A 24,136-nucleotide genomic window follows, 5' to 3' on the forward strand; every position below is an offset into this window, starting at 1 on the left:
GTCTGTATATGAATTATGGTGCATATTTTTAACATCTTTGCTCATAAAAATGACCAATTTATTTAACATATTTGGTAGATTATTAATGTTATTTTGTTTGTGTTACTTTTGTATTTCCTGAAAGATCTGAATGCCAAATTATAATTCATTTTGTGAAACGCTGAATTATTCACTGTTTACAGAAAAAAGACCAATATTTAGTATACACTAGTCTGAGTGGCATTTGTCATGCACATACACACAAGCACACGCACACAACACGGGGCAATGCAAATGTGTGTGTCAAGTGTCTCATTCTTACTACTATTTTACTGCACTACTGTAAGCTTTGTGCTGTATATCAGATCATGTGTATTATCTTGTGAGCTACACTGCCCCCTCTAGACAAGACAGTTTTATTACAACACTAGAACAGACATGTAGCCTAATTTCTACCCAGCGTCTTCTGGCATTGGCCATTTTATCAAAAGTAGGTTTGCTGTTACTGATTGTAGAGCAATATTTCACCTTACACTATGACATTGTTAAACATTATAAAATTATGCAGAAAAAAAAGCACATCATTAAAAAGTCATTAAAAGTCATTTTATTTACTGCTACATCATTGTTGATAAAAGCATTAATTCAAAATTAAATTAAAAGAATGATTGTTTGTTGTTGTTACTCTGGGCACCACGCTGCAAAAACTGCACTTTGTAACTTTTGGATGTGGGAAGGATCCCAGCGTGAGCCCAGAAACAAAAATACAAAACCTTATCTAGTGATCATTTAATGAAACAAAGCTGAAACACATTATAATGTAGTACATCAGTCTAAAATGCTAAGCCACACACACCAGTGAAATCTAACTAATTTCTCTTCTTTTCTACTTGATGCCAGCCATCAAGTGAATCCACCAGTTAGCTTGAACGGTCCAGCCCTTCTGCTCACACAGCTCAATCTGCTGCAGAAAATGCAGACGGGCCTCCTCCTGGCTCTGCTCCTCCTGCAGTGCGTTGCGTAGGTATCGCAGGTCCTGCGCAGCACTTAACTCAGGGATTCCAGTCAGCAGCATTAGAGAGAAGAGCGTGAGCAGCAGTCGAGACTGACAGCGCAGAGACAGATAGGCCTGGATACAGATTTTCTATAGCAGACAATGTAAACTAGAATAGATTAGCCTTTTTACAAGAAAAAGAAGAAGCGATCCATAATGTGTGCAGCATCAACATATGCTATACTTAAGCAAAATTTTCTAAGAACTGGATACATATTTCATGAATCCTATATGAATACAATGGTTTCCTTTTAATAAGGAGGGAAAAATGTCCAAAAATTTAGGCTAATGTGAAGAGAGTGTTTTCCATCTGATGTGGTGCCTTTATATTGGTCCATTCCTCATTAATTTTTCACAAAATAAAAAGAACATTTGTGACTTTTGTTATCAGTAGAGGAAACAGTTTATCCGTTTCTCTGTATACTTTCATAATCCTGTTTCACCCTGGTCTTCAATGGTCAGGACCCCCACAGGACCACCACAGAGCAGGTGGACTATAGTCTGTAATAGTAGAACTACAAAGTGCTCCTGTATCGTCAGTAGAGCTCTATGGAAATACTATTTAGGGAAATACCTTAAACTTATGGAAGTAGAGACTGGATTCTCCTTTCACGCTACCCATGACATACAGGAAGTCAGGAGTGAGGACAAAGGGAACCCTCTCTCTACTGAAGCCCAAAAAACTCTTGGTGTTGCCCAGGATGTGTCCAAAATCAATGTGAAACAGGTTCCCTTTGAAAAACAGGAAAACAAATATTGTGAATAGTAGTGAGTGGCTTTAAAAATCCACTGAAGAAGGCTACAGAGCTTTTTCCATTAGGAACTAACAGTTACTAAAATACTGGTGATTTTAGTTCTAAGTTCTCCAGTCTCCAGGAACTCATAGCAATCATTTTTGATGACGGGGATAAGTGTTATTCAAGAGCTTCTGTACAAGTTTCTTCATATAACAATAAACCAGAGTGGCAATTTAATCTAATTTAACACTGCAGTTCACTGTGGAGTGCAGGTTACATGTGGAAGAGTAGCATTAGTCTTTATCTGCTATTAACTAGAGGCAATTCGTCACACAGCTTGAAAAAAGGCCCATTCATTGAAAAGAAAAGTAAAGTAAAGTAAAGTAAAGCGCTTTTTTTTCACCTTGGTTTGTTATCATGATGTTGTCATTGTGGCGGTCGCCTATTCCCAACACATATGTGGCCACGCAATAGCCAGCACAAGAGTTGACAAATTTTTCTATTGCTTGGTATTGCTGCCACATAAAGGATGAGAAAGAGAGAGAGAGAGAGAGAGAGAGAGAGAGAGGGAGAGAGAGAGAGAGAGAGAGAGACAGATGACAAACAGGTGCTGACTGAGATACCTATAGATAAAGGGATCTATTAATGCCCCAAGATTTTTAAAGGCAGTTCAGAGGTGGCCTATATAAACCAGTAAAAGTATACTGTGACCTTGATATCATTGATAATGATAAAATTAATGCAACTCAGTGCCAGTCCTTTCATGCACAGATATATGTAATATGTGTGTGTGTGTGTGTGTGTGTGTGTGTGTGTGAGAGAGAGAGAGAGAGAGAGAGAGAGACTTATAAATTGACACATAATTAAGCACAAGTAAATACACTGCAGCTATTTTTTCAGAGGAGATCATTCTTTATACCATCTCTTGTAGGGGACATTTTTCCTTGAGCCATTCATACAGGGCATTATTTTTGAATGCCCCTGTTGTCCCTCCTTGATTCCTCTGAATAGTAGCAATGGTAACAGCATCTCTCACAATTTCAATCATGCCTGCATTAGAGAGAAATACAGAACTTACAGAGCAAGCGTAATTTTAAACAGGACGCTTTAACAGTGAATATTCTGTGTAGACACCGACATTAAAGTGACCATATTATACAAATGTATTTTTCTACAAAAATAAAGAATTGTTTAGAATGTACAATTTTTTAAATATAATCTATAATTATTTATTATTTATAAAGTGTTAACTATGTATGTAAAAACCCACTGTCACATAAGACATAAATAAAATACTAGAGCTACAATATGAGTTCTTTTAACACCTGCATGCAACAAAGAGTACCTATGTTATATCCTGTAGATATACAGCCGTAGGGCACAAGGTTGAGATCCTGACAATTTTCCTGCCAAATTGAGTCCATCACCATCAGCGTCTATGAAGTAAAAACAAATGTGACCTTTCCCTTTCCAAAATAAATTTAAAATGAAAATATTGTACAAACAGAAATTAATTGTAAGAGGCTGTAATCAAACTACCTGTCCATCATTCAGAGGCCATAATTCCTCTATCCACAGCACAATGTTCACTGCCACAGTTGGGTTAAATGCAGAAGACTATTTCTTTGTATGTTGTACAATGACAAATTATTTCAAATTATAAACTAAAAACCTTCTAGCCCCAACAAGTCATTGGTCATGGTGACCTTAGTTTTGGCTGCAGCTGCTCCAAATCATCTCATTTTGTTTCACGCTTTTCTATGATTTATGCACTTTAAAGTAGCTGAATTCACTCATTATAAATTGTGTCTTCTAATACTCTAACATAGTGCAGCTCAGCAAACCAGTGCAAGTGAATCAGCACTTCACTACCAAATTGTCTTTCTTAGTCTGTACATAGTTTAAGAACTGTATAATTTACCTGGATGATAAGCATGTCCTGTCTAAGGTCATCGCCATGTTTAAAGATAATACCAACTGGAAAATGTGCTGGGGCCTCAGACTCTATACAAGAGAACTCCAGCCAGAGAGGCTTCTTCTTGGAGGCCATCACTTTGCATTCTTTCAGCTGTGATAAAAAGTGACATGGGTTGGGTTTTGAACAGCCATCATTTAAATTGAGGCTAATGAAAGTCATAAAGTATGTGACAGCCCAAATTTGAAAATGGCTTGGTAAAAATTGGTATAATTTAATATATGAACAATATCCCTTTAAAATGCATCAACAGTTCATTATGAATGGACAAATATTATTTATTAATCTGTTTTTTTTTTTAATTGAAGTTCATCCAAAGTAACAGATGTTTTATTCTGTTCCTGTAAAGTTACCATTTTTGAGATTTTCTTATAACAAACCAACAGCAAAATATTTCCTAAAAAATGAAGCATACAGAACTTACAAGGAGTGCACCTGCTCTGACCCTGGGATCAAAAGGCACCTGGAAGTCAGGAGGAAAGTCGTAGTCCTGCAATATTTCTTGCAGTTTTTGCGCAGCTGAGAAACAAAAAGACAAAAGTATTAAAATGTATGATGTGCTGTCCTGTATTTCTGGGATTTTTCTGTTATTTTTGGGATTAAAAGAATCTGCCCTCATATTACCTGATGGTGATATGGACGTTTTCTCCGGATACAGCTTTTTCACCTTGATGGCAACGTCATGCAGGGTCTTAACAACTTGAACTTGCCGCTGAAAACTTGTCAGCATGGCCTCCCCACAGCCAAGGAGATAAGCTTCTAATATGACTGCCATCCGCTCACGGAAAAACGGACAACCTTCCACCTCACTCCGCAAGTACCAGAAAAAGAAATGTCCTATACGCTTGCTCTGTCAAGCAAAGTTTAGAAGTGAGAACATGCCATGAAACTCAGTAGTTGCATTTGTAATGATTTTTGTGGGGTGGAGTGTCAGGATTACCCTAAGTGCCCGCTGGATTAAGAATCTTGCTAGACAGCTGTCATGGTAAGGTTCTACTTTTATGGTCTATGGAGCAGAAGATGTAATGTAAGATAACAGTACAGTATAGATTCACAAAATATCTGATATTTAAAATTTCTTAAATGTGACTCCTTTTTCCCTTAAAATGACAATATATAGAAAGCAGTGACAAAACATAGTTATAGGAAGGGCTTTAAGAAAAAAATCTTCAGCAGCATTATAAGGACACACATGAGCTACTTATTTTGTCAATTTTTAGTTGTCCACATCATTTTGCAGCTGTGCTTCACATTGTGTGAAAATATCATGATAAATGGACCAATAGAATTGCTCCAGATTTACTTAATTTATTTTCCACTGAAAGTTAAGGAGATTTTTTTCTTCCTCTATAAGGTTAATAGTTTAAGATTCTGCTTTTTCTTTGGACAGCAACAAAGTTTAACAAACAAAATATATATAAGTTAATAAATAATTATATACATTTAATTTAAATTAATAAAAATGACATTTTAAAGCCTTTTTTTTTACCTGAACCAGCTGTAACAGGTACCTCAGTACCTCCTCATTGGACATCATATCCAGTCTTTGCACAGCCAATTTTCTGACCTTCTCATCAACAAAGTCAACATTTAGCAGCTCCAGAGCTACAGGCAACTCCAAATCTTGAGGCGTCCATTTCTCCAGGAGCCAGTGAACATCCTGAACAGCGCTAGGAGTCAACCAGTCTACAGTTCTGAGAAACTGTGGAAGGTTTGAAGCATAGCGAACACTCTCCTCCCTGAACCTCCTCAGACTATCCTTGACAGTAGGCGCTGTTGGAGAGCTCATCTTTGGTGAGGATGGACTGGATTCAGTCATACAAAGAGGTGAACTGGGGTCTGATGCTGGAGATGCTGCACTAGGAGGACACGTGCTGTCTGAAGACAGCCTGCTATGGGGTAGAACAACAGGATAGCTGTAACGATCCAACAGAAACGTGATTGCCATGGATGAGGCCACATCAGGGTTAGTAGCAGTTGAGAGCTTGTCAGCCTCGTAGGTCAGTGCTTCTTCATCATTTTGTGGGAAAGACCACATATACAATGTGTGTGGGCCCTGGCTCAGGAGAGACCTGTGGTCAATAAGCTGGAGGTTTACAAAATACAATACTTTCCCTTTTCTTATTTGGAAGTCTACAACTTTGCCTCCAGTGCTTGGGGATTTACATTTTTTTGAGGAGGTGGTAACCACACTAGTAGTAATTGTTAAACCTAGTTTAGCTCCACGTGGTATATCCTTAAGAGGGATGTTAAACTCCAGCCAAGTGTTCCACAGAACCTCTTCTGCAAACTCCTTTGATGGAGAACACACTGAAGATACCACCTTGCTGCCATAAATAATTGTGGCTTCTACATGGACAAGTTCAGGGACCTTGTTCGGAATGTCAGGGATATCAAACCCTATGAGCTTCACTCTAAAATTTCTCTCACAGTCCCAAAGCGATATCATTACAATCTCTTCAATTTCCTTGCCCACGAATGAGATTTCTTCATGGGAGCTAGAGAGGCCTGTGAGACTGTCAACCTGCGGCCAATGTTCCTTTCTCACTGTATCATCTGGAAGGGATGCTAATTCAACCACTGTGAGGTGAAGCTCCTGCAATTTCTTCAGGCATTGTCTGACCCAGAGGAAGTCAGAAAGTTGGAAATCTCCAGAAAGGTATTCCTCCCTCCCACAGACCTTGATAACATGATCATCTGTCCATTCCTTAAGAGGCTGGTGTTTTGAAGAAGGCAATGATTCCCAAATGGCCTTAAGGATATCACCAAGTGTATTATGTAACTTGGCCTTAATTATAAAGCTCATGTTATTGTAATGCAGGGTTATAGGTAACATTCCTTTAAGTTGATCTTGCAGGTCTCTTGAAATCGGTGCTGAAGTCGTCCAGGACTCTGTGGCATACTGTTTAGGATCACGCCTTCTTAGTTCATCCTTGCGTGGTGTTGCAAATTTTCTACGGGCAAAACTCAGTTCACTTAAACGGCTAGTCGCTGCATTTTCTAAGTTATAACCAATCAGTTCATCCAGAAGGCTTTGGTAGCTCATCCTTTCTTCACAGTCCTGCTTTGCCAAGACTTTAATCCAGAGAGTCTGATGCCCTTCAGCATCCTGGAACCAGGGAGCATCAAGGGTTTGCAACACTTGACAGTCATCATAAATTTCATACTCATCCCCATTCTTTGTGTAGAGTAGAGTATATTTTTCAGGATCCAGAAGCCCAAAACTGTCTGGAAGTCTGCTGGTAACCTGTGCTGTGCTGCAGAGCTGCAGGCGGAGCTGGTGGACTGTGCACTGAGCTGGGAGTTTGACTTTTATAGCTTCATGATCTTTTGCAATTGGGGCACCCTCCTTGCTTGGTAATTGGCACAAAAACACCAGATAATTATCAGAGAAGTACTGATGTGCAAGGAAATATTTAGATATGGATTCTTTCTGTGGACATTGCTCCCAATGGGTCTCCATATTGGCTGAAACCAAAATGAATTGATTAGAAGAAATGTGATATACATATATAAGTTGAATCAAAGTCGCAAGACACTCTTTTATTTGAATACCTCAGCAAATAATGGCTCTTTTAGGCTATGTGTGTAACCTAGCCATCTTCCCATATTAATTGTCATGTAGCATCTCAAAGAAATAAAAGTGTGTCCTGCAAATTTTGCCTCACTATATATATATATATATGGGTATATTCTGGATAACCTCTGGATTCTTGAATCTTGTTGGCACACAGGGCTTGGCATGAAACGGTAAGTAAATAAACAATGAAAGTCAACATTGCAATATTCAGGATTAACATTGTCTATGTTTTGGCTGATTTTAGACTATTTGTGGTCTATCCACATGATTTGGTAATAACACCTGTTTTGCATGTTTTCATAATATTCCACTTCATGCACATTCTATATAGAAAACTTCAACTCTTTGCCTCCATAAACATCATGTTCTGAGAAATTTTAATTCTGTTCAGAGTTAGCGCTGACAGAACTGTTACAGGCAAGAGACTTCCACAAAACCAGTTCTGCTGCATCTCCATAAACAATGTAGCAGGCTTAGACTGCTGTAAAACTGATCACAGTTAATATTAGTTCCTTTAAAATATTCCTCATATCAAATGCTGCATACTGCAGAAACAGGGCTTGGGTGAATAAAAATAAAAGCAAGATTTATCTCACAATAAAAGAGCTGGGAGTCACAATGAAAAAGCAGTATAAGCACAGCTTTTTCTATATTTGTTCATTTTTAATACTTCCTTAGGGGAAAAGGCACTTTAAATGGTCTGTAACCTTGTCATATATAGAGAAGCTATTAAAAATGACTCAACATTTTACTTTTTCTGTTTAGCTATTTTCCCACAGACTGAATTACTGTTATTCATTGTGTATGACAGTGTTTGATATGCTTGCTGAATTAGACATATTAACTCACATGTTCTGTGGTATCAATAGCCATTTATATGTAAAGATATGAAAAACAACAGTTAATGATTGCTTTTTCCACAGATTTACTGAACGCACAAAGATTTCTTACCTGTGTTTCTGCCCTTGGAACTAGTCAGTGTCTCTGGTGTGAGTGTGCGCCTTTTGTTTCCCTTACAGTAAGAGTTCAGCATGTTGGGAATGTTTACGTGGTTTAGTCCTTTACTTCCCCATTCCTTGCACTTGAGAAGAAATGTAAAACCTATTTTGAATATGCTTCCTCTTACTGCTTTGCCAAATCTGCCTCTGTGGTGCTTTGTGTAAATATTAAGCATTTTTTTATCCCATATAATTCCTAACGTACAAATGACAAGCTATTCACTGCCAGTACTGGTTCTAATACGTGAACTTGAAATATGTAATACAGTAACCTGTAATGTTTTGATATTTTTGTTTATTCGTCGGCTCCGCACCTGAATCTCGTTAATTATTCGCCATATGTAGCCGCTGAGTGGCGCTGTGGAGCACTTCAATTGATGGATCCTATAAAGATTCCCGCAGAGACCTGTGACTGTGCAGAGACTGACAAAAATAATGACGGAAAATAGTGATATCATTCAGTGCGGCGTCGACGACTGCGCAGGTTGGTCCCTTGAACTGTTCACGGTTTTGGCTCAGTTTTACTTATGAGTTAGCACACTGTTATTTCTTTCACACAGAGGGAGACAAATCAGACAGGGGTGAGCAGTGCCGGCGTAAAATTCAGTGGAACTCCAGGCCTTACCACAACGTTAAAGTTGCCATTGTCCGTCCTTTGTCGAACAGTCAAGACTCACACTCTAGTAAAGGAGCCAGTTCATTTCATATGTGACAGGTTTTTCATAGCTGTTGCTTGTATGTTTATTTATTTGTTTATTTTTTCCAGGTGGGTCAGGCACTACAGACTCCCCTCCAACTCCAGTATTGTCCCCGTTTCTACAAACTCAAAGGAGGTTAGGTTGATCTATTTAAAGTAAACTTTATTTTGATTTATTTAATGATGAATTCACTTTTTGTGAGTGTTTTCCTCATGATGATGTTCTTCACATTTTGTCCTTTCATTTCAGTTTTCAGGGGAGATATATAATTTATTTATTTTTTAAAGGTTAGCTACATTAAGGGAATTAGAACAAGTACATTTTCCAAGTGTACAACTCCTAAAATGTCACATAGAGGGGAAGAAAAAGTGGAGTTTGTTTCCCTGACTCAATTAATTAACCCAACCCCACCCAAACTTAATTTAGCAGCCTCTCAGTTAAGTTTTATTCTCAGTTTATTAAATGGTTCCCACAGTTTAATGTTTGCTGAATTTTTTCCTAGAGCTTGACCAAGTGTTCCCAGGATATTTCCATTAGACTATTTGCAGGGACTTTTCACTAATTTGGCTAACACTCATTACAGATGGTATATGCTACATATAAATTGTTATAATTTATCAGATAATAAAGATGTATGAAAATATTACTCTTTTACTGGTGTGTTTTAAATTAAGCTACAAAAATTAAAGTTAATCCTATCATTTTATTTTTGTAATACTTGGAAATTCTCCAGTGTGCACAGAACTTGTATGTACCTGATAACAAATTTGTATTTTGGACTGTGAATAGGTATGAACAAATGTTGAGAATTGCAGAAGCAGTGTGGACAAATGGACAAGTATGGCCTTGTGCAAATAATGGTCTGTTCTGATAAACAATAGCCTTATTTTACTTTAATGTTTCAAGACTGAGGCAGAGGGACATATCTGGTCAGACTCGTCTTGAGCCCTTCTCCTTTGATGAACGTGACACTTTGCAACGTGTTGCCTATGAGAGAAGACTAGAAGAGCTGAGGCACGTGGAGGAAAGACAGCGGTTGTCGGTTGTTTTTTTTTTCCCTTCTATTCACTTATGGGGCAAAGGCTTTTTGTGTGGTTTTATGATGTTAAATGGTCTCTTTGAAATCCTTTAAATGTCAATTGAATACAACCAAGGTAGTCTGTTTTTCTCTAACATTTGGATTAATGAAGTGAGCATTGACATCTAATAGTGGTCAAAATTCCAGCCAGTCTTTGTAATCAGTAATAAAAGTAAATCACCTAAACAGATTTTTGCAATGTTTGTCACTAGTGTCAGTAGTTCTTGATAGTAGTACATAAAGTTGTCTTCTATCAGTGCTGGAAAGTCTCATGTCTTGACTGAGACAAGAATGGGTTTTTTTTGTTTTGTTTGTTTGTTTTTTTTTTTTTTTTTTTTTTTTTTTTTTTTTTCCTTGATTTGAATGCATTTTATTTGTATACACTCCCAGGTTACAAGTTTCAGAGCCAATGCAGTAAGGAGGTACAAACCACTGGTGCTGAGGCAGAGTACACGCCCACTCACAGTACCCCGAAATCCTTTCTCCCGTCATGATGATGTATGAAGAATTTTTAAATTAAAAAAAGTTAGTGATGTAGTAGGAATTTATACAGTCTATTTTAATGTTTTGTACAATAAAATGCTCATGGTAAATCTTTAGAAAGCTCAGTTCTTGTCTCAGCTGACCACAACACACAATCCCAAGTGAAATTCCAGTGTTCAGACTGTTTTGGGGTGCATAAGTCAGAATATCATGATATAGGGTTTTTTGGGTTAACACTTTAAGATACATGTAGTTTAATTTCTCAGGTCTTGCAAAGCCAACATTCCAAACAGATGCAGGATATGTGAGGCAGCCATGATGTGAAAGTCTAGTTAACAGCGGGTGGGGTCAATGTACACATACATCGCCTTCTCTCCTTCCTGGAATAATTTTAACTCCATGCTTTCAAGTTTTTTTTTAAGACCCTGATTGTGCTCACAATTTTTTTTTATTTATATATATATATACGGGCACACACAGGGTGTGCCATTTTATATGGATACACCTTAATAAAATGGGAATGGTTGGTGATATCCAACTTCCTGTTTGTGGCACATTAGTATATGGGAGGGGGGAAAATTTTCAAGATGGATGGTGGCCATTTTAGATCCAACTTTTGTTTTTTCAATGGGAAGAGGGTCATGTGACACATCAAACTTATTGGGAATTTCACAAGAAAAAGAAATGGTGTGTCAATGGCTTGGTTTTAACGTAACTTTATTTTTTCATGAGTTATTTACAAGGTTCTATTTGTTTACAGCTATTGACATGTCACAGAGTTTAACACATAAGGAGCGGATAGAAATTGTGTTGATGTCTGGTGAACGTAGTAACCGGGTCATTGCAGCAGATTTCAATGCAATACACCCTAGGAAACCACCCATCTCCTATGCTACAGTTAGCAAACTGCTTGCCAAGTTTCTTGAAACTGGTTCACTGTAGGATTTGCCAAAATGTGGACGCATGAAAATGGTCACTAATGAAGAATCTTCAGTAGCTGTCCTAGCTGTATTCAGCAAGATCACACAGCGTAGCACTCGCTACATGTCACTGGAGAGTGGCATCAGTCGAACATCCCTTCAGTGGATATTAGCTACTCACAAATGGCACCCTTACAAACTCCAGCTGCTGCAGCATCTCAACGAGGATGGCCCAGATCAGCGCACTGAATTTGCAGAATGGGCAAAACAAAAATTGGAACAGGACCCTCAGTTTACACAGAAGATTTTGTTCAGTGATGAGGCAAACTTTTATGTGAAGGGTGAAGTTAACAAACAAAACCACTGCTTTTGGTCTGACACTTACCCACATTGGATAGATCCCTCCAAGACTGTTGGAACAAAATTTGTGGCATGTGGGGTACAAAGATAGTGGGGCCATTCTTCATCAGTGGAAACCTCAAGGCCACTAGATATGCGAAATTGCTACTTGATGTGTTTCCCTCCTTTATGCACTGAAGCTGGCACATTCCCTGAGTTTTTCCAGCAAGATGGTGCAACACCACATTATGGGTGTCGGGTCCGAACATTCCTAGATAAACAGTTTCCTGGAAAGTGGATTGGTTGTCGTGGGCCAGTTGAATGGCCCCCAATGTCTCCCAATCTGACCCCCTTAGACTTTTACCTTTTGGGGTCATCTGAAGGCAATTGACTATGCTGTGCAGATACAAGATGTGCAGCACCTGAAACGATGGATACTGGAAGCCTGTGCTAGCATTTCTTCTGCTGTGTTGCTATCAGTGTGTGAAGAGTGGGAGAAGAGGGTTGCATTGACAATCCAACACAATGGGCAGCACTTTGAACACATTTTATAAGTGGTCAGAAACTTGTAAATAACTCAATGAAAGCATAAAGTTACGTTAAAACCACCATTGATTTTCTTGTGAAATTCCCAATAAGTTTGATGTGTCACATGACCCTCTTCCCATTGAAAAAACAGAAGTTGGATCCAAAATGGCCACCATGGTCACCACACATCTTGAAAAGTTTTCCCCCTTCCATTTACTAATGTGCCACAAACAGGAAGTTAATATCACCAACTATTCCCATTTTATTAAGGTGTATCCATATAAATGGTCCACCGTGTGTGTGTGTATTTTTATCCCTCCTCTTTTGAGGTGAGAGCACTTGGTAGGGATGGACAATAATAAAAATATATCACAAAACAAAGGTGATATGATTTTTTATTCCTATTGGTTTGTTCTTCATGAACTTTTACAATGTAGTAAACTAGAAGTCAACAAACTTTATTAATGTCAACAGCTCACATTTTACCAGTTAACACTGACTTGAAAATATTGATACATTCAGACTGTCACTCAGTACATACAAAAACTAATATTTAAAATAAATGATAATAGTTCAGTAAAAATTAAGCCATTAACAAATATTACACAAAGCCTCTCCATAATCCCGTATACTCTCAAACCCTTATGGAATCTTCATTTCATTGTAAGACATAAAATTCACCTTCATCCTTGCCTGCCTCATCCTCTTAAAAACGGGTCCTGACCAGAGTCCAATCTTCTCTTTCTACTAAAATAAATGGCAGTTTTAGCCTTCCCTTGAATAAAGTTAACCAACTGGTGTTTTCTCTTTGGCAGTATGGATACTCCTAAAATAAAAACATGACTTGTAAAACATTCTTTCAATTCAGATGGGGGAAAAATTATGAATAAAAGCTCAACTGAGGTCAATGACTTTAAAACACCCACAAAAACATTAACAGCTATAACACTATGTAAAATTATTCACTGTAAATCACCAGCTGCTTTGAGAGAGAGCTATAAACATATTATACATATATCCCAGTACTGGAAATAAGCACTGGGGTAAGTACTAATGACGCACTAAAATGATCACTGCAGAGGTGATGAGAGTCCACTATAGGAAAAATGTGGAACAGGGTTCAGGAGGCGAGTAAAGTTGGAGAAGTTTTATATTAGGTCATCTTCCCAGTAGATCTTCACAGTACTACGTTGCTTCTTTGATTTACGTGATCATTGATCTCCAGTCAAATACAAACATATGAAATGGAATAAAACAGCTTTTAAGCCTCATTTAAAGATAAAAAAAAATCTGCATTAATTAATCGGGTGTACGTAAACAAAAACGTTCAAAGTGGTTTGATGCGAGTGGTGCATTCTACATCTGAAATGGAAAGTATGTAAGAGCAATTTAAAAACTGCATGTAAATTTGTGAAGTTAGAAAATTATATTCACATTCCATTTACATACATTTTATAACATGTCCCATTAAACTTACCTGGATTTTTAGGTTTTTATGATTTCAGTTAGCTCAGCTCTCAGCTTTGGGTGAATTTATCATATGTGATGTTTAAGCACAAAATAAATAACAGCTAATTTCAAACAAATTCCTGCAGGAATTAATACATTTATTTAGTGCAATATACTTTGCTGTAATCAGACTTATCTTTCAGACTTTGTAACATCTTCTAACTTTGTAACAACGTTCTATTTTTATAATGTGTTCAACATTATCAGGTGGCTAGAAAGAAAAAAAGAGGTTAAATATCCCTTCAATTTATAAAATTTTACCATATGTTCTCTAAACTTTATAAAGCATTCCTCAGTTTATTAATTTGTTTCCTCATTTTAGCAAATGGTCCCCACAGTTTTATTGTATGCTCCTTCCAGTTACTTGACTCAATGTTCTCTGAAAAGAAATTTCCAAATTAGAGTTGAAAAACTTTCCTTTGCTCCCAGCACACTTCATGCAACTGATGAACTAATTAACAACCCCTTCTGGAGTTGAAGTTTGTGTGAGGAAGTGAGGAGAAAACTACAATATCCAAGTGGCCTGCCAGGGCTTGAGAATGAGAATGACTAAACTAATAGAAGTTGACAATTTTTATTACAAATGTAATTTATTCTGATAAAATATTTGTATTAATTTAAGTTTAAAAGCACAATTAATAACTAAATAAATATATCAAATATTAAGTTATGCAGGAATTAACATTTAATGCATAAAATGAATGCATCTTAAGTTAATTAACATCCATTGAATGCTTTAAAAGAACCCACCTGAGCAGACCTTGTGTGCGGCATTCATGTTCACTTTGGAAAAAAATAAAAATTCCATTGGATTGAAATTACACATCTGCAGTTTAATAGGACTTTGTTATCAGCTCCCGGTTCATGGAGCAACAGATCACTTTGGATATAGTCCATTCATAGATCAGTGGGTTGATGCACAATGCCATCTCTAGGAGAGCCACCAGCATGATGTGCAGGGTCCTGATGGAATTCCATCCTGCATGGAGTACATGGCAGCCGTGCTCTCCAGTGGGTGCTTGAAACAGGTCTTTAGGAGCTTGGGAGCAGGAGCAGCTGAAGGTAATCTTGCAGGGAAGGTGACAGTGTTACATAGCCCATGGAACATCTAATTATATTACACATTGTTTTTCAGGACATATATCAATTCATTGTTAATAACAAAAGTTATTCAGGGGATCAAAGTCGAAACATCTGCTCATCTTAGAAGGACATTGTTAGCTGGGTATGTTCATCTCCTGGCTCTCTTTCATACACCAGATCAGCCTGGGCATTGCCTGACGCACCTCCTTGTTGCGGAGTCCATAAATCAGTGGGTTGATACATGGAGGCACTTGCAGAAGAACCACCAGCATTATGTGCAGTGTCCCAGCAGGAGTCCATCCTGGAGCATCCATCAGTATGGTAGTCATAGCAGCAGTGCCCTCCAGCTCCCAAAGAGCATCTGACACAATCTTCAAGAGCACAGGGAGCAGCTGGAACAGGAGCATGGAGCAGTAAAATAGCACTGTGTGACGCGCCTTGTGGTTCACCTGCTGGAAGGGTTGCACAGCATTGCATGCCTCCTGGTATATGCGGAAATAGGAGAAGGAGTAAGAAAAAATGCAAAGAGCAGTGATGATGAACCCAGACGTTTTGCGAAAGACTGCAGAGGCTCGTGGGAAACCCAGGTGGATCTCCAGCATGTCTGGCTCACAGACAAGACCAGCAGTGAATGTCCCCACCAAGGCAGCCCGGTGCCCCTGACTCATGAGGCTCACGTTTACCACTGCAAAACTTAGTGAGAAAAGCCAGACAAAGCCAAAGATAAGATACAACCGCTTCGAGGTGAGGATCTGGAGGTAGTAGATGGCTTGACAGACATACATATAGCGCTCCAGAGCCATGCAGGAGATTGTAAGGATAGTGCAAATGATGCATGTTGTGTTGAGAAAATACTGTACCAAGCACCATGCACCATATGGCATGGTGCGCCTTGCCACTAAGCAGCTGATGATTGTAGGACCCTGGCTCAGGATGAGCAGGAGATCACTCAGTATGAGGTTCTTGAGCAAAGCAAAGCGAGGTTCCCAGGACAGGTCCTCAGATCTGCCGAGAGCCATCAGGGCACAGCTGTTGACCAGCAGGGAGGAGATGGTCAGCAACACAAAGATGCAAATCATCACCTGGACTGCTGTTTGTGAAGGAAGGATGGAGGTAAAGAGGCAGTGTCCGTGCTCCAGCTCAGAAAAGCTTGTTGTGTCAGTGCTGTCCAGCAAATTGTGACATTTCCTGGTGCCATTTACAGCACTGCCATTATCCATCGTAGAGTCTCTCTCCTGCTGGAGTGCAGTCAGCACACACACAGAAAGAGCCTGAGCAAGCCGATCATTTTCTTCTGCAGCCTTGCTCTGGAGCGTATGAGTTTTAAACTGAATTTAATTATTTATTTTGTGCAGAACAAAGGGCAGAATTATGATGTGTTTAGAGGTGGAGCTTCTACAACATCCAGCATCCTATGGTACATGATGAAGTACAGGCTTTAGGGTTTTGATTTTTAGAAGAAACTTAGGAAATCTTTTGGATCCTACAATGAAAAAATGTTTTCACCATCCAGGTGCTGTAAGAGGCGAAGACAGGTGAGATTACAAAATGATTCAAAAGTGTGGTGTTTTTTTTTTTTTGTCTCAATTGGTTATTGTGGTTTTTTGTTTTGGTACTATTTATGCTAATACAGAAAATATATGCATGAGCATTTTCTGTTATACAAATAGTATACAGTACCACTCAAAAGTTTGGACACATCTTCTCATTAGTCATTGGTGGAGCAGCGCTATTTACTGCATAGAACTGTGTACCAGCCCTACATCTGCACAACCCAAGTTATGGTCTCAAACACATTTAAGAATATGAGCAGTTCTACAGATTAACTCTTGATGAGGCCACAGCTGTTCACTGAAAACCATTCCAGGTGACAACCTCATGAAGCTGAATTAGAGAACGGCAAGTGTGCGCAAAGCTGTCATCAAAGCAAAAGGTGGCTACTTTGAAGAATCTAAAGTATATAAAATATTCTGGTTTGTTTAACACTTTTTTGTTTACTACATAATTCGTTCATAGTTTTAATGTCTTCCATATTCATTTACAATGTAGAAAATAAAAAACAAAGAGAAAACATTGAATGAGAAGATATATTCAAACCCTCTCTGAGTGGGTGTGTCCCAACATTTGACTGGTACTGTATTTCTTGGAGACATTTTTTATCAAGCATTTAAACTACCTTGAAAGTGGCTTGGGACTCATTAAGTCACGTCATATCTGTAGTGTGAATGATAATGTGTCCTGGTGCTTCCTTGAGAGTACCAAATTACCACAGTTATAAACAGTGTAACTGCCCTATATTGTTGTTGTCTTCACACCTGTTAATTCATAAGAAGGGCAAACCACACAATCTAAACATTTTACAGCTCATACTGAAACAAGGGCATGGACACCCAGAACTTTTTTTTGTCTGAAAACAAAGGCAGTGGCTTGTGTGCTTGGCACTTAGTGGAAATTATGTATGAAATCCAAGAAAATAGAAGTGGACACTTGAGATCACACAAGATGCATGTCATTGCATGTCAAGAGCCTGTTTTAAATTATAGAGATGAATTATAGGAATGTAGCCAGCAGAGAGCACACCACTGACAACAATGTTCAAGGGCCATTCACATTACTGAGGTGTGTTTTTCATAGTCTTACATTCTTTTCCCCTGCATAGATTTTTAAAAATGTTTTTGACAAGATGAATTAATTTTTTGCATGCACTCCCAGAAACAAGGTATCCAGTTTTTACTGCTGTGTAAACAATTAAAAGTTTTTACTTTTAAGAGTACTTACAGTATTTGTTTCTTGAAAAACCAAACACAAAAGAATATGTCTTTCCGTACCTTGAATAAACAAAAACAAGTATCTGCTTTGGCTTCATTTAAAAAAAAAAAAAAGATCGAAATTGTATTCAGCTTTTGGTGTGTGTATGTGGACACTTTGTAGCATATTCAGTGTATGATTATAACTGATACACAGAGATGACAGTGAAGTTAAAGCCCAAAAAAGGCCTTGTAAATAACTTGGCACAGTATTTTGAATCTCTTCTCTTTGAGTATAAACCAAAAAGATAATAATGTGTGTAGTTGTCACGGAACAGACTGACAGAGGCGGACGCACTCGCTAAAACACTTTTAATATAACGAAAGATATAACAAAACAACGACAGACAACAGTAGAAACAACACAACGCGAAATGAAACGAAACTAACACATAGACAGACTAGACTGGGGAGCGAAACGGTGAAAGGAAACGAAACAACTGGATTTGAAACAACTAAAGTCAAACTGCAGAGACAGACAGATAAACTAAATAACACGACAGATATGACAACGGACAAAGGAGAAATGTACGACAAACAGGAGAAACACAAGGGAACTTAAATACAAGACATAAACGAGACACACCTGGACAGATAACGAGGAGGATGGGTTAACACATGACAGACGAGGAGGCGGAACAAAGGCGGAGACAGGGGCGGAGACAAGGACAATTACAAACAAAGCCATGTGCAAATAAAGCACATGGCGGGGACAACAGACTTGACAGGGCAAAGGCGTGACAGATGCCCCCCCCTGAACACGCAACTCCCGGGGCGTGTACACCTAAACCCCCCAGGAGCTGGCACAGGAGAGGGCACGGAAAACAAGATAGACTAGGACAAGACAAGGAACCATGGGAGACAGGACTCAGGACAGGACGGGAACAGACACAGGAGCTGGGGACACGACAGGACCGAATATCTGAGATGGGAAATGGGGCATGACAGGTGACTGAACACAGGATGGGGATCGAGACTGGACAGACATAGAAAACGGAGACAAGACTGGTGACTGAACATTGGACGGATACGGGGACTGGACATGAGACAGGACAGATGACAGGACTGGGTGCTGGGAATGGACGGGAGCAGAGACTGGTGACGTGACAGGGGACAAGACACTGGACAGGATAGGAACAGAAACGTTAGACTGGACAGGGGTATGTGACTGGACAGAGGCTGGATGCTGGGACTGGACAGGAGACGGGACAGAGGGTTGAAACAGGGACTGGACAGGACTGACAGGGGAACAGGGACCAAGACATTCAGGGGGACAGACACGAATACAGTGACAGGGACTGGGACAGAGACAAAGGCAGACACAGGGACAAGGACAGAGACAGGGACAGACAGGGGAACCAATATAACAGGGGGGTGCCCAGGACTGGCAAATGTCTGTGGAGGAGTCTGAGGAACCAGCCTGGGCACAGTTCTGGGGATCGGCCTCGAAGTCCTCGGGGCCGTCCCACGGACACGACCAGGAGCGGCCGTAGCCACAGTCACGGGGGCAGAAACGGCCGAAGCCACAGTCACGGAGACAGGAGCGGCTGAGGGAGCCGCGCTCACAGAGACAGGAGCGGCTGAGGGAGCCGCGCTCGCGGAGACAGGAGCGGCTGAGGGAGCCGCGCTCGCGGAGACAGGAGCGGCTGAGGGAGCCGCGCTCGCGGAGACAGGAGCGGCTGAGGGAGCCGCGCTCGCGGAGACAGGAGCGGCTGAGGGAGCCGCGCTCGCGGAGACAGGAGCGGCTGAGGGAGCCGCGCTCGCGGAGACAGGAGCGGCTGAGGGAGCCGCGCTCGCGGAGACAGGAGCGGCTGAGGGAGCCGCGCTCGCGGAGACAGGAGCGGCTGAGGGAGCCGCGCTCGCGGAGACAGGGGAACCTGCGACGTCGTCCACGGAGACAGGAGCGGCTGAGGGAGCCGCGCTCACGGAGACAGGGGAACCTGCGACGTCGTCCACGGAGACAGGGGAACCTGCGACGTCGTCCACGGAGGCATGGGAGCCTGCGACGACGTCCACGGAGGCATGGGAGCCTGCGACGACGTCCATGGAGGCGGGGGAGCCTGCGACGACGTCCACGGAGGCAGGAGCGGCTGGAAGCGCTGCGCTCACGGAGACAGGAGCGGCGGGGGCCGCGCTCACGGAGACAGGAGCGGCTGAGGGAGCCGCGCTCACGGAGACAGGAGCGGCTGAGGGAGCCGCGCTCACGGAGACAGGAGCGGCTGAGGGAGCCGCGCTCGCGGAGACAGGAGCGGCTGAGGGAGCCGCGCTCGCGGAGACAGGAGCGGCTGAGGGAGCCGCGCTCGCGGAGACAGTAGCGGCTGAGGGAGCCGCGCTCGCGGAGACAGGAGCGGCTGAGGGAGCCGTGCTCGCGGAGACAGGAGCGGCTGAGGGAGCCGCGCTCGCGGAGACAGGAGCGGCTGAGGAAGCCGCGCTCGCGGAGACAGGAGCGGCTGAGGGAGCCGCGCTCGCGGAGACAGGAGCGGCTGAGGGAGCCGCGCTCGCGGAGACAGGAGCGGCTGAGGGAGCCGCGCTCGCGGAGACAGGAGCGGCTGAGGGAGCCGCGCTCGCGGAGACAGGGGAACCTGCGACGTCGTCCACGGAGACAGGGGAACCTGCGACGTCGTCCACGGAGGCATGGGAGCCTGCGACGACGTCCACGGAGGCATGGGAGCCTGCGACGACGTCCACGGAGGCGGGGGAGCCTGCGACGACGTCCACGGAGGCAGGAGCGGCTGGAAGCGCTGCGCTCACGGAGACAGGAGCGGCGGGGGCCGCGCTCACGGAGACAGGAGCGGCGGGGGCCGCGCTCACGGAGACAGGAGCGGCTGAGGGGGCCGCGCTCACGGAGACAGGAGCGGCTGAGGGAACCGCGCTCACGGAGACAGGAGCGGCTGAGGGAACCGCGCTCACGGAGACAGGAGCGGCTGAGGGAGCCGCGCTCGCGAAGACAGGAGCGGCTGAGGGAGCCGCGCTCGCGGAGACAGGAGCGGCTGAGGGAGCCGCGCTCGCGGAGACAGGAGCGGCTGAGGGAGCCGCGCTCGCGGAGACAGGAGCGGCTGAGGGAGCCGCGCTCGCGGAGACAGGAGCGGCTGAGGGAGCCGCGCTCGCGGAGACAGGAGCGGCTGAGGGAGCCGTGCTCGCGGAGACAGGAGCGGCCGTTGGCGCTGCGCTCGCGGAGACAAGGACGGCTGGAGGCGCCGCGTTCACGAGGACAGGAGCGGCTGGAGTGATTGGAGGCGCTGCGCCCAGTGGAGCAACAGCGGTAAGCCTTCCTGCGATGACGTCCTCGGAAACAGGGGGACCTGCGACGACGTCCACGGAGGCAGGAGAACCTGCGATGAAGTCCACGGAGGCAGGGGAACCTGCGACGACGTCCACGGAGGCAGGGGCTTGTGCTGCTCGTCGGGCTCGCGCTGGAGCTGTAGAGGGTTTAGGGGGTTTGACGGGCACACTCATAAGGGATGTCATCGACCATGGATCCCCCAGAGATGTGCCCCTGTTAGCCTGCTCTTTCTTGTCCTGAGGATGGAGGCTAACAGCCCCAACCCTCAACCCCCCCAAAAAAATTTCCCCGGACCTGAGGGGGTAATCCACCATCGACGGAGTGACTCCAGCGCGTTTCTTACGGCGATTCTTACGCTTAACACTGGAGTAATCCGTCGACTCTCGAATCGAGTCCTCTGGTAGGGGATCAGGAATCGCGCCGGGCCAGAGCTGATGCCGTCGACTCCAGTCTGAGGCTGCTCTCAAAGCCTCCTCCACTGGATCTTTGGGGCCCGTGCGAAATGGGGTTCGGCGAATGGCACACCCCTTGAAATAATAGTCCGAACAAACTGAGTCCATGTAGTGGTCCGTGTTAGCTGCGTCCATGTGTAGGTCGTACATTCTGTCACGGAACACGGAGCAGACTGACAGAGGCGGACGCACTCGCTAAAACACAAAGAGTTTAATATAACGAAAGATATAACAAAACAACGACAGGCAACAGTAGAAACAACACAACGCGAAATGAAACGAAACTAACACATAGACAGACTAGACTGGGGAGTGAAACGGTGAAAGGAAACGAAACAACTGGATTTGAAACAACTAAAGTCAAACTGCAGAGACAGACAGATAAACTAAATAACACGACAGATATGACAACGGACAAAGGAGAAATGTACGACAAACAGGAGAGACACAAGGGAACTTAAATACAAGACATAAACGAGACACACCTGGACAGATAACGAGGAGGACGGGTTAACACATGACAGACGAGGAGGCGGAACAAAGGCGGAGACAGGGGCGGAGACAAGGACAATAACAAACAAAGCCATGTGCAAATAAAGCACATGGCGGGGACAACAGACTTGACAGGGCGAAGGCGTGACAGTAGTTTGTACATCCTCATACCTTTTTGTTCTTATTTATTTATTTTTCCCCATTTTCATGCCTTTGACTGTTCTTTTAAGGAATGCTTTATTTGCTTTTGTGTTCTAATGTACCCCATACAAGGTGTTTTCCTGCTGTGATTCCGTGTCGGCTCTGGACCCACCGCGGCCCTGAACTTGGATAAGTGGTTACAGACAATGAAATTTTGAATGCTTTAATGTTGTAGTGTAATATCTTAAACATGCATTTTCATTTTATGTACTATGTCTAAATTGATATGTTTACTATCTTTTTTTTTAAAGAAAACAAAAAATGTTAAATATTTTTCAAATAAAAAACCTTCCTTTGAACTCTCTGTGAACACCTTGTCCTAAATTGGTTATATTCACGATCATCCCATTTAAATTCATGTTTTGAGCATAATCATAAATAGGTTAAACAGTTAAGAGTTTCATATTAACTCAGATTTTTTTTTGCATGTATCAAGAAAACAGTGGAGATGAGGCAAATCCAAATCCACTTACTACTCCACTGACTCTAAGGTATCCAGGGCAGTGACTGAGGTTTAAAGAAGGGACACAGGGTTAGACTCTCATCTCTGCTTCCCTTATTTAGTTTGGAAGACATCTATAAGGCTCAGCTGCTCCTCTTGAGAATATCTAAGAATAGAGTGAGGGAAAAAGGTGGAGTAAAAGTGAGCCAGAGTAAATAAGAGTGTGAGAGAGCTAATGCCCTTCTTCCATTTGGTGCTGTCACTCAAGAGCGCTTAAGCCTCTCAAAGTGTCTGTGGTTATATCTCCTCCTCAAGGAAAGATTATGCTAGATAACTGAGCCGTCAGATCATGTTAACTGGTGTCTGCGTTAAAGGTTCACTAATACAAGCACCGTTCCAAGCAACACTGCTGCACTAATACACATGGATCATAAACAGTGTTGACAGAATGCTAAATATCAAACTGGCTGAACATTATTTTCCCCACAACCAACTCATGCTGTGATGATAATAATTTACTTTGAGCAGATGGTAGCAGTCAAAAAAAAGGATACCAACAGTTTATTTATTTGTGAATATATATAATACTCAAATCAAATCATTCATTCATTATCTGTAAGCTCTTATCCAGTTCAGGGTCGCGGTGGGTCCGGAACCTTCCTGGAATCACTGGGCGCAAGTCAGGAACACACCCTGGAGGGGGCGCCAGTCCTTCACAGGGCAACACATACTCACTCACACACTCACACCTAATGACACTTTTGAGTCGCCAATCCACCTACCAATGTGGGGTTTTTTGGACCATGCAGGAAAACGGAGCACCCAGAGGAAACTGCTGCAGACACAGGGAGAACACACCAAACTCCTCACAGACAGTCGCCCAGAGAGGGGCTTGAACCCACAACCTCCAGGTCCCTGGAGCTGTGTGAATGCGACACTACCTGCTGTGCCACCCAAAGCAAATATATATATATATATATATAACTTTGAGGTAGATTTGCAGACAAAAAATAAAAGAATGGGCAAGATCTGAAAGACAACAAAAAGTCTCTCCAAAAAATAGCAGTAGTATGAGCCCTGTTCTAATTTCTGAACTGTTGTTTACATGGTCTTTCAGCCACCGATGTGTATGTTTACATGGTAAATAAACCACTTGAAAATTTGCAAATTATCCAAACCATTGCAGAACTTAGTAAAAGGTTTCCTAGGCAATTTGAGATGATAGAAGGAAATATTGCATGTGACCATATAATGCTAAAACATGGAGCGTAAGATCCTTTTCAAGAGGCAATTATGACCTTTCATCTTTTAGCCATTAAGCATGTGGGCGGTTTATGCTATTGAGATTATGTGGTTGCTTGAGGCAAGGAAAAAAAAAGCAAATGTATGAAAGGATATAGATGGAAATCTATGGGGAATTTGGTAAACGTTACTACATGTGCAGACCTTTACAGAGCCCTGTAATCAGTATTCATGATATCATTTAATAATTACTGGA

At 42.2% G+C, this 24,136-nt stretch overlaps 3 protein-coding genes across 7 annotated transcripts; 1 reads left to right on the top strand and 2 right to left on the bottom strand.

Annotated features, from left to right (window-relative positions):
- Window positions 1-598: 598 nt before the first annotated feature.
- On the bottom strand, window positions 599-8,358 carry si:rp71-17i16.5 (phosphatidylinositol 4,5-bisphosphate 3-kinase catalytic subunit gamma isoform). 2 transcript variants are annotated; one of them, XM_066671698.1, is made up of 11 exons: window positions 8,277-8,358; window positions 5,235-7,213; window positions 4,686-4,751; window positions 4,370-4,595; window positions 4,170-4,264; window positions 3,692-3,838; window positions 3,116-3,206; window positions 2,690-2,820; window positions 2,174-2,285; window positions 1,608-1,765; window positions 599-1,123 (listed from the first exon to the last, which is right to left on the bottom strand). In XM_066671698.1, the coding sequence occupies exons 1-11, from the start codon at window positions 8,356-8,358 to the stop codon at window positions 866-868; spliced, it is 3,345 nt and encodes a 1,114-aa protein (XP_066527795.1). In that variant the 3' UTR covers window positions 599-865. The 2 variants fall into 2 exon arrangements, with proteins under 2 accessions (XP_066527795.1, XP_066527794.1); XM_066671697.1 differs by having other exon boundaries at window positions 4,170-4,595; window positions 8,277-8,329.
- A 316-nt stretch (window positions 8,359-8,674) lies between these two features.
- Window positions 8,675-10,681, top strand: sinup (siaz-interacting nuclear protein). Of its 4 annotated transcripts, none has more exons than XM_066673252.1 (5): window positions 8,675-8,807; window positions 8,884-9,006; window positions 9,090-9,156; window positions 9,928-10,059; window positions 10,490-10,681. In XM_066673252.1, exons 1-5 carry the CDS (start codon window positions 8,759-8,761, stop codon window positions 10,515-10,517), a joined length of 399 nt encoding a protein of 132 aa, XP_066529349.1. In that variant the 5' UTR covers window positions 8,675-8,758; the 3' UTR covers window positions 10,518-10,681. The 4 variants fall into 4 exon arrangements, with proteins under 4 accessions (XP_066529349.1, XP_066529348.1, XP_066529351.1 ...); XM_066673251.1 differs by having other exon boundaries at window positions 9,928-10,063; window positions 10,490-10,677; XM_066673253.1 differs by having other exon boundaries at window positions 8,692-8,807; window positions 8,884-8,904; window positions 9,928-10,063; window positions 10,490-10,680.
- A 4,414-nt stretch (window positions 10,682-15,095) lies between these two features.
- LOC136697327 (olfactory receptor 14I1) lies at window positions 15,096-16,181 on the bottom strand. Its single transcript, XM_066672362.1, has one exon. It carries the CDS (start codon window positions 16,179-16,181, stop codon window positions 15,096-15,098), a length of 1,086 nt encoding a protein of 361 aa, XP_066528459.1.
- Window positions 16,182-24,136: the final 7,955 nt, after the last annotated feature.

Source organism: Hoplias malabaricus, chromosome 5 (assembly GCF_029633855.1).
Source record: "Hoplias malabaricus isolate fHopMal1 chromosome 5, fHopMal1.hap1, whole genome shotgun sequence".
NCBI classification, from domain to species: Eukaryota; Metazoa; Chordata; class Actinopteri; order Characiformes; family Erythrinidae; genus Hoplias; species Hoplias malabaricus.